This window comes from Pelobates fuscus, chromosome 1 (assembly GCF_036172605.1).
Source record: "Pelobates fuscus isolate aPelFus1 chromosome 1, aPelFus1.pri, whole genome shotgun sequence".
NCBI lineage: Eukaryota > Metazoa > Chordata > Amphibia > Anura > Pelobatidae > Pelobates > Pelobates fuscus.
The window spans coordinates 253,712,631-253,728,704 of record NC_086317.1 but is presented as its reverse complement, the minus strand read 5'-3'; the positions used below and the strand labels follow the sequence as shown (position 1 = coordinate 253,728,704).

At 43.7% G+C, this 16,074-nt stretch overlaps 1 protein-coding gene across 1 annotated transcript in view; it reads left to right on the top strand.

The window, feature by feature from the left end:
• RCAN3 (RCAN family member 3) overlaps positions 1-16,074 on the top strand; it is a 50,320-nt gene that overhangs the window by 27,473 nt on the left and 6,773 nt on the right. Inside the window, exon 4 of the mRNA XM_063456548.1 lies at positions 14,031-14,202. Within this exon, the coding sequence (XP_063312618.1) occupies positions 14,031-14,202 (172 nt within the window). The remainder of the gene's footprint in view (positions 1-14,030; positions 14,203-16,074) is intronic.

Here is a 16,074-nt window from a genome sequence, read left to right as displayed (position 1 = left end):
TCCTTAATGGCTAGGGGAGTCCAGTGATAGTCTTACATAATTTTGTTAATAATACATTTCAACCTACCTTATAAGTAAGAATTTTTGCCATCTGAATTTTCATGCATTAAAATCTAACCTATGATCCAGATAGGCTTATCAATGAATGTTGCATCCTTTTAAAGGGTTACTCCAAGGAACATGACCACTTCAGTATTTTGAAGTGGTCATGGTGCTTGGAGTCTGTTTGTGCAGTGTTTCAGTATGAAACACTGAACAGCCGACATGTTTTTTATTGCTGCCAGAGGTGTAACTGCACAGGAGTCCAATGCAGAGTGATCAGGTTTGGGTAGATTTTTCTATTTCATAGTGTTAAAGGAGTCTATTTAGGCCCCCAACGCATTACCAGGCCCTTCATTAGAGTATGGGTTTTAATGACCTGATGTTGGCTCATTTTGGGTATTACACCCACTAACCTAACGTGATCTTGGTACTGGAGAGTAGGTATGCACTTAAAAGACCACTATAGGCACCCAGACCACTTCAGCTCAATGAAGTGGTCTGGGTACCAGGTCCATCTAGGATTAACCCTGCCTGCTGTAAACACAGCAGTTTCAGATAAACTGCTATGTTTATATTAGGGTTACTCCAGCCTCTAGTGGCTGTCTCATTGACAGGCGCTAGAGGCGCTTCCGCGCTTCTCACTGTGATTTTTCACAGTGAGAAGACGCCAGTGTCCAAAGGAAAGCATTGAGAATGCTTTCCTATAGACTGGCTGAATGAATGCCGCGCATGCGCATTCAGCCGATGACGGCCAAAGGAGGAGGAGAGTCCCCAGCGTCGAAGGCAGCCCAGCGCTGGAGAAAGGTGAGTGTTTAACCCCCTTCCTCTCCATTCAGCCCGGCAGAAGTGGGACCCTAAGGGTGGGGGCACCCTCAGGGCACTATAGTGCCAGAAAAACGAGTTTGTTTTCCTGGCACTATAGCAGTCCTTTAAGTGACATTCTAGCCACCAACAGCTACTATGCATTTTAGAACATTTTGCTCAAAAGGACACTATAGGCATCAAAACAACTTCACCTCCCCTGGCTGTGACTGGCACAGCCTGCATTAAAACATGATTTTATTTTCAATCTAGAGGCTATTAACAGAGCAGGAGATAAGAAATTCTGAATTAAACAGAAAGTTTAAACATGAGATCCCACCTTTGAGCAGGGCTTGACAAATTTGCTTGGAATCTAGAAGCCAGCAAAAAAAAGTTAGGAGCCAGCTTTTTCAATGTCAAAAATACAATTCTTAAAGGGACACTATAGTCACGAGAACCACAATGTAGTTGTTCTCATGTCTATCATCTGTCCCTGTACACTTTTCAATGTAAACCCTGCCTTTTCAGAGAAAAGGCAGTATTTACATTGCTGCCTAGTGGCTGTCACTCACTTAGCCTCTAGAGTGCATCCTGGGTCAGTGCTGCACAGTGCGCAGCACCTACGTTTAGCGTCTCTACGCCCTACATGGAGACGCTGAACGTTCTCCATAGAGATACGTTGATTCAATGCATCTCTAGGAGGAGATGCTGATTCGGGCTGAGTGGCGTTTTCCCACACATGCGCAATAGCCTCCCAATGCTTGGCTGAGACCATCAAGATTGATGATCAAAGTCATGGAGGCAGCGCCAGCTGCAGGAAGATCAACACAGCTATGAGGGAAAAAGGTGAGTAAAAACCCCTTTCCCATGTGTTTGGAGGGGGACCAGTCACCTAAACACACTCACTCGCTGACACATACACACACACTGGCTGACACACACACTCATTTACTTACTGACACACACACATATTCACTGTCACTGCAATAATCACACACATTTTGTCACACACAGTAATGTGACCACCCAACCTCCCTACCTTTGGGAGAGCTGGAGTGATTCGGCTTTCCCTGTGGTCCAGTGGGGCTTCAGTCACCTCCCTGCACTGCTCCATAGAGAGCTGTTTAGTGATGCTGGGACCGGAATGACGTCATATTCCGGCTCCCGGCATCACTGGAGGGCACGCAACGTAGCAGAGCAGGGAGGTTAGAGGTCCCTTGCGCGTCTGGCCATCTGCCTCAAACCTCCAGGAGCCTCCCGCCCGTGCGCAGCCAACACTCTCACACCGAAGGCCGACCCCCTTCACTCAGGCCCATGCTCTTTATGAGCCTGCCCGCCTCCGCCTCCACTGGCAGCCGACCACCTCGGGGGCTGAATGGGCCAGCAAATCCCAGGCACCAGGACAAAAATCCTAGTCGCCACGGCAACCCGGCACCTGGGATTTGTCGAGCCCTGCTTTACATGAAGTGTTTAGGAAGGCTCTGTAAGTCACATGCAGGGAGGTGACTAGGGCTGAATAAATAAAGTGGTTTAACTCCTAAATGGCAGAGAATTGAGCAGGATTCGTAACTGTAGTAATACCTGGATTTAACATGCTCCATTTTGTATATTTTTTTCAATTTTGATTTCCTACTCTGGCACTGCTTCCATTATTATTTCTTGCTGGTTACTGTAGTTTTTTGCTTGGAGAGAGTCACCATCCCCCATACTCAGTGTGAAGATAAGCAGGCAGATTTACAGATTTCTCTTTGCAAAACGAGTTAAACAACTAGTTGCATTTGTGCATTTTAGCACTTGTAGTGCTGAGTTAAAGATGCCAGATGTTTAAGATGTTTAAGACCTCATAGACTGATTGGCCACGCTACTTGCTGGAGTTGGCAAAGCTCAAGGCAGATTATGTAGTTTGTAGGGAAATAACTTTAAGGAGTATATAATAATGTGTGCAATATACATTATGTGTACAGTGCTTTGAAATGATCAATTCCAGAGTGTCCCTTTAATTTAACAACTACTCTTTATAGAAATAAATGTATAATTTATCTTTATAAAACACTGTAGATCCATTGCTTAAGCGGATGATTTGTTAAAGTGAACATGTCAGGTTCACTGTAATGTAAAGTTCCCAAGATGTACTCCAAAATGGTTATTTATTAAAGTGAGAATTGCTGGAAATCCACAGTCAATTCAGTGCAGATTTCAAAGTTGAGACCTAAATAGCTGAGTTAGAAACTGTGTCAATTTAAAATTCACTTTAAATTACTGGTAATTCTCTCTTTATGAATAACTCTGTGGAAAATAATGTTTCTTTTTTTTTTAACCACTTTCAATGCAATATATGCCCTATTTGTGTTTGGGCTGAACAGAATTGTGATGTAATTTGCTAAAACATTTACAATACAAATACAAGTTATAGGTGATTTTCAACATAGTACCTAGTGGTATAGTTTTCTCTTTTAAAAGTTACAACCTGAACCAGAGAATATTATAGAAAGGAAAAGGAAATTAGAATGTTAAACTGAGTAACGTGGAAATCAAAAGGCCATATTATGACATCAGTAGGTTATGTCAGTTTGGATAACATTTACATTATGCTATTATTCAAACACTTTCAGAATGGAATATAGATTAGTTAAGTGTTTTTGATTAACCAGAACTTTACACTTGATGTGATATCAAAGGCACACACAAAAACAAAGCCCAAACAAACCTACACGTTTTATAATGAGGCACAGCACGGATCAATAATGGAAGCTTACATTAAATTAACACTACAAAACTGTATACCTAATGCTGTATGCCCCTGTCATCAGTGAGGACAATCAACTTTGTTTCATGGTGTTAAACTCCATGGGAAGCCAGGAAGAGCCTCTGACAGTTCTCTGAAACTGCAGTTCTTTACATTGCAAGGCAGTGCTGTATTTTCTTTTAGTGCTGCCCGAGACATGCTTAAACTCGGGCACCAACGCAATCTAAATTTGCCCCACCCCTTCCTGTCAAGGCCACACCTCTTCATGTTTAATACCAACACGCACTTTGACTGATACATGCACTGGCATATATTCACTGACAGATACAGTCATTGGCATTTGACACACACACTGTTTAACCAACACACACCTTTGCTGACAGGCACACACTCTCAGATACACATACATGGACACACATTCTCACTGATTTGACACACACACACATTCTACTCACAGACACTCAAACAATGACTGACACATGGATACACTGACACACATACATTAACAGACACACACACACACTGACAGGCACACATACACTAACAGACATACACTGATACTGGCATACTCACACACATTTTCTCACACAATCATCAATTATTATTATTCGTTTTTAAAAAAATTTAAATTTTACTTTATGTCCACACAGCCATCCTACTTTTGCGAGAGCTGGAATGGATTTGTTCCCTGGGGTCCAGTGGGGCTCCTGGCTGGGTTACTGAAGTTTTGGGCTGACTGCTTGTTTGCCGGGCTGGCTGCTTGTTTGCTGGACTGGCTTTTGAGTTCCTGGCTGGGCTGCTGTTAGGCTGGTAGGCGTGCATTCGCAGCAAGAGAGCTGTAATCTTTTAACTCTGCTCCCTTGCTCAACACTTAGTGATGATGGGGCCGGAGTGACATAATATTCCTGCTCCTGGCATCACAGGAAGGTGTGCAAGGAAGCAGAGCAAAAGGAGAAGAGGTCAGCACTCCCTCGCCACCCGCCTGCAATAGACATGGTCTCCCGCCTCGGGGGGGGGGCCTCTAAGGTGGGCAGTTGGCCAGCTCTTGAACACCCAAGGACATGAGGCGAGCAAGGCATCTGCTGGTGCGTTGGGGGCCACCAGCCCTGGAAAGTGTCGCCCAAAGCAAATGCCTTGTTAGCCTTGTGCTAAATACAGTGCTGATTGCAGGGTTAAAAAGACAGGGGCACTTCACCCAGACCATTTCAATTAGATGAAGTGGTCTGGGTGCCTATAGTGCAATCATGCCAAACTCGCGGGCCTCGAGTTTGCTATGCTTACTAAGGCAGAGTAGGCACCTGCTCGCCACACATTGCAGGTACCTACTCTGCCAAAATTACCCGGTTTATCACTAAACTGCGTGCGTGAAGGAAAAAGAAGACTGAGCTCCGAGAGAAGATCAGGGAAAGGCCCCACACCAGCTCCCAAATGTAGGGAGCAATAAATAAAATGCTGTGAGTGTGTGCAAAAATGTGTGTCTGTCAGTGTGAGTGTGTGTGTGTGTGTCTGTCTGTCACTGTGTGTGTCAGAGAGTGTGTGTGTGTCTGTGTATCTTTCAGTGTGTGTCTGTCAGAAAGTGTGTGTGTTTCTGTCAGTGTGTGTTGGTCAGTGTTGCGATGGCCGCGGCTGGACAGTGGAGGACCTGGAGGCACGCAATGCCACGTCACATTCTGACGTGACGTCAATGTGCTCCACCGTCACAGATGAAGAGGATACAGTTAATTACAATGTTATTTTATAAATAGGAGGAAATTGCTCTTCAAATGTTAATTACATTAGAATGTCTAGAAGAAAAGCATAGTGCTGCAAATGCTAATAATTAGTAATAGTCTATAAATGTTTATAAAATTCATGGCAAATATAACCTCCTATTCCCTTTATACTATGAGTAACCACCATACTCAACTCTGTAGTTACCAGCAACAGTTTAATCTTGTGAGTACAGTCCAGATGTTAGTTTTCCTCCTGCAAGTGAAGTGTGGCATGGGGAAAATATTAAATGCTGTATTTATGATGTGATGGATAATGATGGCTATTCCACACATGTATTTTGTAATGGGTGCCTAGACAGACATTCACAGGACACAACGGTTACATCAGCGCTGTAATTGTCCATTATACTTAATAGTAGAATGTGATGGTAGAACCATCAAGATGGTTGTATTACTGTACAGTACATTCTGTCACTGCACTCTTAGCTCAAATCAGTGGTAGATCTAATTACTGAGAAAACTACGAAGACTTGCACCATAGTCTGCACTGATGTACCATATGTACATAAATATACCATACCATAAGTACATATATCTCTGCCAATGGATGAGGCTTGTTGGGTACACTAGCTTCCCCCCCCCCCATGTAATATGTAGACCCATCCACTGCCCACTAGTGGATCCAGGGGGAACATTGGGATGTTTCTCAGCCGTTGTTATTTTTTTGTTTTCTTTTGTTTAATCATTCCTACCCACTGGCCCCAAGTTTAAGTATGATTGAAGGGGATAGATCGTGATATCCAAGCTTCCTCTTGCAGGCTTTCTTCCAGCACTGCCTGCAACAGTAGAAGCTCATTTTTTATGTCATAATTATTGAGCAGAATTAGGCAATAAAGAACAGAGTCACCAATGCCGTTGGTGTAACTTGTGTTTCAAGCATTTCAAGCAGAAACAGTGCACATTTTGATTCCTTTCTCCATGACTACTTCTAAAAGCAAAGGTGGTCATAGAGACTGAAGTAACCATTTAAAATATAAAACAAAATGCAAAAAAATAATGTGTGGGGTGCTCAATATAACCAAATAGTTTCGAGTAGCCCATACCCCAGCTTTCACCCCATGTCCAGAAGGGTGAAGGGCAATGGACATTGGTCCCAGGAGATGCCCAGTATTGTGGCCCTGTGCATGTCTTAACCTCTACTGCAGTGGCTATGGGACTTCAAGCCCACTGCCACCCTCAAAATAGGTCCTTACCTACACCCTTACTCTAATATTAGTTAGAAAGGACTACAAATAACCTAAAATAAAAAATAAGGTTAAAAAAATTTAATTTGAAGACTTGATAGACTGTCTTCTTTCTTCAAACCACTTTCTAAATAAAATTTTAAAAAAACGGACTCACAAAAACTGCTGGAAATATTAAAAACAGTGAAACAATAAAAATTAAATCTATGCAAGCATATCGTTAGCTGAGCCCAACAATATACTGGACAAGTCTTCAGAAAAGATAAACTTGCCCATCAGACCAAAAACAGTGCCGCTAATGAGCTTTCATAGCTTTGGAAGGCTTTTCCTGACTTGAATGCTCAAACCGTGCAGAGTCCTTGATATGCTCTTGTGATTTTCCACCGCTTTTTGTAAATTGGTAGTGGTTTTTTTTTTGTATCTATCTAATACAATTTTATTTGGGTTATGTTTTTTATTTGGTCATTTTTATCATATAAATAATAAGTAATTTTTCTTCACAAGATTGGATATTTGAGGGGGTTGCAGAGGAGTAAGTAAGGGAATATTTTGGGAGTTGACTAATGGCTTGATTGGGCCATATTTATCTTCTGACTCAGTAAGGGTAATGGTCAACTTAAAGAGAGTATATTTCACATGTCAGCAATGACCTCTAGATCTTGGTTTACTAAAATTTTATCTTTAGCTCAATTCTTAAATTGTAAAAAGAAAAAAAATCAGCTGTCAGCCCAACTTAAATAAATATAGACTAACTTTATCTCAATAAAACCATTCCATACTTAATGTGGTATACAGATAACCAGGCACTCAGGCTTATCTTCAGAGAATTTAACACAATAGAATCAACTTTCAGATCACAATGAAGCTTTGCCAAGTTCTCTAGCCTCCAGAGAATAATAAGTCCACAGAATAATATGAATTGCAGAAATCTGTTTTTTTATGTTTTTTTTTTTTTTTAAATCTTTATTTATCATTTCATGCATGCCAATTGTTTACAACAATAAGTAGAGTATAGGCGTACGTAATTGTACAAGTATGTGTTATGAGGAATTTGTACAGATACATTGACATTTAGCGTAGTTATACAATCACATAGTGCCATAGTAAGCATTAACAGTTCTGAGTTGTTGACAGGTAGTGCAGGGTAGTTTGGCGGTTTCTTCCGTTGTGGCTGGGTGTCCGACTCTTTTTAGGATTGGAGCCATGATCTTTGTTCGGTGTCGGAAATCAGTATTCGCTCACTTTCTGTCGTCCCTTGGCACATGTGTGCTCTTGGGGTTTACCTATTTGTTATGCATATCTTTTCAAATAGGTCCTATACACTCTCTCATAGCATGAAAATTTTTAGGAGATGACCTGTAGATAGGTCAGGTTAGAGAGAAAAAAGAGAAGGGCTGAGTGGAGGGGGGGGGGGGGTCGGGTGGGTTCTGGGCATTGCCAATGTAGGGCGGACGACATGGGGGGTCACGCCTAGGAACCTATGGAAGTTATTTGACACTTCACCGGCGAGGTCATCAGCGGTTAGTATAGTCTTCCCATGGCTCCCATGTTTTAAGGAACAATGGGTAGGTGTCTCGTATTTGTGCTGTTAGTTTATCAATGAGGTGGGCCTCCTTGATATTGCGGGTGACCCTTTCCATTTGCGGCATGTCAGTTTGTAGCCAGGTTTGTGCCATGGCTCTTCTAGCGGCCAGGGTTATTTTGTTGAACAGTTTCTGCTCTTTATTGGTCAGGGTGTCGACAGGTCTATTAAGAATGACCAGGGGTCCGGTCTGAGTGGTTTGTTTAACACTGCTGTCAGAAGGTGGGCTATTTCCTCCCAGTAGATCGCTACTTTAGGGCATGTCCACCACATATGTACATATGTGCCTTTCTCTCCACAGCCCCTCCATCATGTGTCAGTAATTGTTTTGCCCATGCGGTACAGTTTAACCGGGGTGGTATACCACCTCATAAGCGATTTGTAACACTGTTCTTGGTGTAGCACGCATATGGATGCTTTTGCTGCTGCCTCCCAGATGTCCTGCCACTCACCCCCTTTGTTGTAGGTCAGTTTCCCACTGTGTGACATATGTGGGGGGTGTATGTCTTATCAGATGGTGCGCTGAACTGTGTATAAAGGAGGGTGATGAAGCCGGTACGTGGTCCGTCAGACATGCATAGTGTTTCATAGAAGGTTAGCTTGGCACTGGCGGCTGTTCTGACTTGTGCATTTTCTGCAAAATCCCTGAGTTGGAGGTATCTGAAGTGGTCTTTAGTGGTTAGTGGGGCTAGAGTATTTAGGTCTTCGAATGTTCTGAGTGTGCCTACGTGGTATAGCTGGTTGTATGCCTGTGTTTTCGATGCCCCTGAAGTCTCCTGCAGTTAGGCCGGGTGGGAACGCCTTGTTGCGTAGGTATGGTGTGAGTGGTGATATTGGATGTGTGAGAGCGTATTTGTGGGCTGTAGAGTTCCAGATCCTGATTGAGTTCAGGATTGCTGGGCAGGTTGTGTGGGTCGCCGGTCTGTCGGGTCTTGGGACCCATATCCAAAATTGTGGGAGATCCGTGCTCATAAGCAGCGTTTCTAGGTCAAACCACCTGTGGGTGTCAGGTGGTGAGTGCCACTCTATGATTTGTGCTAATTGCGCCGACAAGTAGTAGGCGTGGAGGTTGGGGAGTCCCAATCCCCCTTTGCTTTTGGGTGTGTGCAGGGTTTGTCTCGCTATCCTGTGCCTCTTCCCGGCCCAGATAAAGTAATCTATGGCTGTTTGGAGTGGTTTGAGGTCTCCCTTGGTGACCCGTACCGGTAGTGCCTGGAAGAGGAAAAGAAGGCGCGGTAGTAAGTTCATCTTTACACTATGCAGTCTTCCTATCCACGAGATGGGTTTGTCGTGCCATTTAGCAAGGTCTTTCATTAGGGTGGTCAGCAAGCGTTTGTGATTTTCAGTGTATATGTCGTTGGGGTTGGATGGAAGTGCAACGCCCAAGTATTTGATTGGTTGTTGGGTAAGGGTCAGTTTATGGGTTTGAGCCAGCCAATTGGTGTCTGATTGGGTTATTCCTAGTGGCATGCCCACCGACTTCTCGGCGTTTATCTTGTACCCCGAGACGCGTTTACACTCTTCTAAGAGGTCGAGGAGGTTTGGTACCGAGTCTTTCGGGTCAGTGAGGGTCAACAAGATATCATCGGCATATGCCGAGACTTTAAAGTCCTCTGTCGCTACTCGGATGCCCTTGATCCCTGGGTGTTCCCGTATGCGTATTAGCAATGGCTCAAGGGCTAAGATGAATAGGAGGGGGGACAAGGGGCATCCCTGTCGCGTTCCATTTTTGAGGGCAAAGGGGCGTGGCGATGTGCCAGGTACAAGTGTCTGTGCTCTGGGGTTTATGTATAGGGCGTGCACTGCATTGACAAATGTGTCCGGCAGGTGCATTTGCTTAGTAGCGTGAACAGGTAAGGCCACAGGACCCTGTCAAACGCCTTCTCCGCATCCAGGGAGAGGATTAGAGTAGGCGTTTGCTTCCTCCCGGCCCTCCATATGAGGTCTGTAGCTCTCCGTGTGTTTTCATATAACTGTCTTATGGGGACAAAACCTGCGTGTATGTATCTGGTGAGCAGTGGGTTCAATCGGTTAGCTAGCAGTTTAGAATCAACTTTCAGATCACAATGAAGCTTTGCCAAGTTCTCTAGCCTCCAGAGAATAATAAGTCCAAAGAATAATAAGAATAATATGAATGCCATTGTTTTGAGGTCAAAATGTATAAGGGATATGGGCCGGTCATTGGTGATATGTGTGTTATCCCTGTCTGGTTTGGGGATAAGGGTTATGTCCGCAGACGTGAGGTCTTGGTGTGGTGTTTCTCCCTCTGTCCATTGTTTGTACATTTTAGTTAGGTGTGGGGTGAGTTCTTCTTTGAAGGTCTTATAGTATGTGCCGTCAAATACGTCAGGTTCCGGGGCTTTATTCCCCTTGAGCCCTGTGATGGCTGCTAGAATTGGCATTCTATGGGTGCTCCCAGCGGCTCTATCAGGTTTGTGGGAAGTCTCAGGGGTTGGGCCTTGGTGAGGAATGTCGTGATCTCTTCCATGTACTCAGTGTTGGTCTCTGTCAGGGTAGGGGAGTGGTCATATAGGTTGGCATAGAATTGTGTAAATTCGTCATTGACGTCTATGGGGTTGGTAAGGATCGTTCCTTGTTTGTTTCTTACGGCTATTGTTGTGGTTTTATTTGTTTTGGGTCTTAGGGCTCTCGCTAGGAGGGTGTCCATTTTATTGGACTTCTCATAAAAGAGCCTTTTCGTATGGCGTATGTCATTGCTGACTTCATCAACCATCAATTCCCTGATCATTCGTCTAATTTCTTGTAGTTCTCTTGTTGTGGTTTGTGTAGCTGTTTGCTTATGTTGCAGTTCTGTTTTGCGTAGTTGTTTTTGTAAGTCTGTTAGTTTTTCATATTTTTTCTTTTTATAGTGTGTGGCCAGTTTTATGAGGTGGCCTCGGATCATGGGCTTATGAGCCGCCCAAAGGGTTGTTGGGGAGATTTCAGGGGTATCGTTAGTTTGGAAGTAGTGTGTGATCTCTTGCCTAATGCTCTCCTGTATCTGCGGATTCTTAAGGAGGGAGGCGTTCATCCGCCACTTCCAGGGTGTGTGTGTCCCAGCGGTTTTTAGAGTGATCTCTATGTCTGCGTGATCTGACCAGGAGATTAAGTTTATTGCGGTGGTCTTTATCCATTGCATACCCATTCTATTCGTGAGGAAGAGGTCAATGCGGGAGTAGGTGGCGTGTGGGGCAGAGTAGAATGTATAGTCGCGCTCACTTGGGTGTTGGTCCAACAGTCCTGTGTTGTAATTTGTGTAGCAGTTTGTCCTGTCCCCCCCTGTGTTGTGAGCGCGGGAGCTGTTTACCTCCTCCCCGATCAAACGCCGGGCAGGGCGTCGCATTAAGGTCCACTCCCATTATCAAACTTCCCCTCGGGAGGTTGTTCACCATTGTTTCGAGGTCTGTCCAGTACTCTGGTGTGGGGGAGTTTGGTGCATAGACATTCACCAGATGGTATGTGTTGGAGTGGAGGGTGTCCGACAGTACCACGTACCGGTCTTCCATGTCATTATGTACGCTTGTGACCTGTATAGGGCATTTTTTATGTATGAGGATTTCTACCCCAATTTTTTTTACATTGGGCACGTGATGCGTATGCTCTCGTGTATATGTGGTCTGTTAGGGTTATTCGTGAGTTACGTGGTATGTGTGTTTCTTGTACGAACGTACGGGGGGGGGGGTGCCTATGACGTCTGTTCTCTTGTAGGTAGTTACAGGGCTGCACTACTCTGTTTTGGTTAGTAATCTCGTGGGGGGGCTAGCCCTAGAGTCGTACCTGTGTGGGCTGTCCCTGTTATTATATGTCCTCCCCAATGGTACTTGCTTGTCTTTGCGCCAGTGAATGCAAGGTTCCCAGGGAGGAGCGTTACCAGTGGGGCGGGCCTCTCACCTTCAGTATCTTAGTGTCACTCGCCCAGATTTGAGCGGGCGTCCCAGGTCTCGTGACCCGAAATTCCTGCTCTTTTGGTAGTTGCACTATTAAGTCAATAAGGCAGTTAATGTCATTGATTGTGCGTTCTGAGTGTGGTATGCGTGATTTCCCCTCCATATTCAATATGCAGCCCCATGGGTAGAATCACTTTTAAGCATGTGTTTTTTTGTTTTGTTTTGTTTTTTGTGTTGGGGGTTCCCCCCATCCCGCCTCAGTCAATCTTTCACCTGCTATATCGTAGTTACCGGCAGTGATGTCAAGCCCTTGCCGCATCGCTATAGCATAGTGAAATATTTTTGCGGTGTTTAGGTGGGAAGATGTGTTGGAAGCTTCCATATTCAGGTGCGGTTAGGCTTTAGTGCCCATGTAGAGCCCCCCTTTCCCCCAGTGTCCGGTGTTCAATAGGCCTATGGGGTCTCCATTTCCCTCCCCCCAAGCCCCAATGGTAACACAGTAGGTATTGCATTAATATTAACTCCATGCCAATAGGCACCAACTTAAAGCGATAACGTCTAAGAAAACAAATAAAATATTAGTTAACGTGTATAAGCTCAGTCTTATAATATATGTTACTGAATGTCCTCATTTCAGGTCGGTCGGGAGTTGTGGTCCTCCCAGCTGTCAGGTAGAGGTGGCAGTTCTGCTATGCCGTTCGCCAGCAGCTGTAAGTCATCCATAACCATTATATCCAAGTCCTTCATAAAGTCTCGGATGTTTGTCGTGGGTAGCAAGATTGCAGGCGTGAGGCCTTGGAAGATTATTATCTTGAAGGGATAGCCCCATGCAAAGCGAATCCCTTTCTGCCTTAGTAGATCTGTGACTGGTTTCCATGCCCGTCTGCGGAGAAGTGTTGCTGGAGCGATGTCCTGGTATAGTTGAATTTCGGTTCCTTCATACTTAAATGGTCGCGTTCTGCTGTGCTTTAAGATGGTGTCCTTCGTTGTGAAGTAGTGCCATTTCATAATGACATCCCTTGGTGGACTGGTCTTCAGGCCTCTGGCTCTGAGAGCTCTGTGTGCCCTATCAATTAGCCACAGGTGGTCAGATATGTTTGGCAGGTGTTGGCGAAAACATTGAACAAGCACGGTTTCTATGTCTTCTTCCTTCACCGTTTCTGGGAGGCCTCGAATACGCATATTATTGCTTCGCGATCTGTTGGAAATGTCCTCCAGTTCGATCTCCAAGTCGGTGATTTATTGCTGGAGGGTATTGGTAAGTTTTGCGGTGTCATTTTGTGCTGTGACCATCCGAGCCACCCTGTGTTCCGTTTCTGTTGTGCGGGCCCCAATGGCGGCAATTTCGGCCTTCACCTCCGCCGCTGTGTGCTTAATTTCTGCCGCCAGGTATCCCTTCACTTCAGCAAGCTATTGAAGGATGGCGCAGGAAGAGGCTATCCAGCACCGGCGGACCCGCACAATGCTAGAAAAAAAGTTTTGTCTACTTTTTAAGGGGGTGCTAACATGCTTTTTTAAAAACTATAATGTTTCTTTAACCACTTAAACACTTCAATACAGTATAAAACAGAGGGATTAGCTATTGTGTGAAAATGCAGTTCACTAATCTCATGTAGATTGCTGTTGTTACCTTTTGGGATGTAATGTATTCGGTCCTTCAAATGTTATCTGATATTTGAATACAACCAAATCTCTGACCCTCGTCCTCTGCAAGGGTGCATCTCCTCCATTGCTCCAACTGTGGATAGTGTTTGGTGCACATTCGCCCTTAGAAAGGGCTTACAACCTCTTTATACCATATAAATGACAGCTATTATTCAATACAGTGTCCCTGGGTAAAGTAAACCTCCAGACAACCCCCTCACACAGGATTCTGGCTAGACTGGCATGCTGTGTACGTCCGTGGATTTTTTGTTGTTGTTTTTTTTGTTTTTTTTTTACCAAAATTTTCATGTTATGGATTCAAAACTATTTTAAATGGCTAAACCTTTTGTCACTTTGTTTTTTTCTCTGCAGGTACAGGTATCAAATGAAGAGGGGGAAAAATCTTTTCTGTTACCTCCACAACCTACAAAGCAATTTTTAATCTCACCTCCAGCATCCCCTCCTGTTGGATGGAAACAGAGTGAAGACCCGACTCCGGGTATTAACTATGATCTCTTGTGTGCAGTTTCCAAACTTGGTCCAGGTAAAAGACTCTCCCGATGCTGGTGTTAGTGTTAATGAAAGCAAATCACATACAGCTGGAGACCAGATAGTACAGGGAAACACAAATATTAGCTAAGCACATTTAATAACAATTCTTTATATCTTTTTTTTTCTTCAATGTTTGTTTATTTAAATTCAGGTTGAACATACAGAACACGCAGGCAAGAGATATTCCAGACAAAAGTACCCAAATCCATTTTTAGATTTTTGAAAAACTCCTGGTCTATACAGCAAAGGAAACAAAGAGTACACATAAAAATTGTAAAGGTTGAGGGCTGGATAAAAGATAAAGCACGAAGGGAATGGTACCTGTAGGGCTGATATCCTCTATAACAACACAACCAACTTTTTTTCTCTTATGCTAAGCATGTTTAGGCTTTATGGCAACTCTTGGGTTCCAGGTTTTATTGTAGCGATGTCATTGTGTTTCTGACATGGGTTGTGAGATTATTTATCAATCTGCTATCATCTATCTGAACCTATTATGTCTTGCGCCCAATGGACAGTGTTTTTTTGTTTTTTTTTAACCATCCAGGAGACCTGCCATAGTGATTGTATTGTAGTATTTCAGCAAATAACATGGATGCAATTCTAAGGGTCTAGATCAGGGGTGCCCAAAAGGTAGATCCCCAGATGTTGCAGAACTACAACCCTCAATGATGTTTTTCATGTCTTTAGAATGACAAAACATCATGGCAGTTGTCGTTTTAAACCATCTGGGGATCTACCTGTAGGTAATAAATACGTGGATGGGTCTAGATGAAATGCCCTTTGGAAGATCTCCTGTAACCCCTTTTACAAAATGGTATAACCTGAGTTCAACACGTCCACCACGTAAGAAAAGAATGTACAGTATGTGCGTAAGAATCTACAGTATGTGCTTATCCTGTCGTGCTGTCTTCAGCAAAAGTTGGTAGATGTTTAGCCTATATCATGAAGATTTAACAGTGTGGTGTTCTACTTTTATCATTATTTTAAAATTTTGTTTCTGTAGATAGCCATCAACTGATACTTTGGTGGCTGCTTCTCACATTAACGCCCACATATCTCCTTCTTGTACCCGATTTAAGTGACATTTTTTAGTGGTGCTTATAAGTTAGGTCTTACTTTTAAAGTTAATTGCAAAACGAGAAAACTTTTACTTTTTAGTTAAAACATATGTAATGAGATCTTTTTGCGTAGTTCCCTGTTCATACAGATCACTGTTCTGCTCATTTCTGCCTGTCACCTTGTACCTCCCGCCCAAATCCTCTCACCTTGTGACCCCAACTTTGCTGTCTGTGTGTATTATTTTATATATTCACACCTACATACGTATATACACTGCTCAAAAAAATAAAGGGAACACAAAAATAACACATCCTATATCTGAATGAATTCAATATTCTTCTGAAATACTTTGTTCTTTACATAGTTGAATGTGCTGACAACAAAATCACACAAAAATTAAAAAATGGAAATCAAATTATTCAAACCATGGAGGTCTGGATTTGGAGTGACACTCAAAATTAAAGTGGAAAAACACACTACAGGCTGATCCAACTTTGATGTAATGTCCTTAAAACAAGTCAAAATGAGGCTTAGTAGTGTGTGGCCTCCACGTGCCTGTATGACCTCCCTACAACGCCTGTGCATGCTCCTGATGAGGTGGCGGATGGTCTCCTGAGGGATCTCCTCCCATACCTGGACTAAAGCATCTGCCAACTCCTGGAAAGTCTGTGGTGCAACGTGACATTGGTGGATGGAGCGAGACATGATGTCCCAGATGTGCTCAATTGGATTCAGATCTGGGGAACGGGCGGCCAGTCCATAGCATCAATGCCTTCGTCTTGCAGGAACTGCTGGCACACTC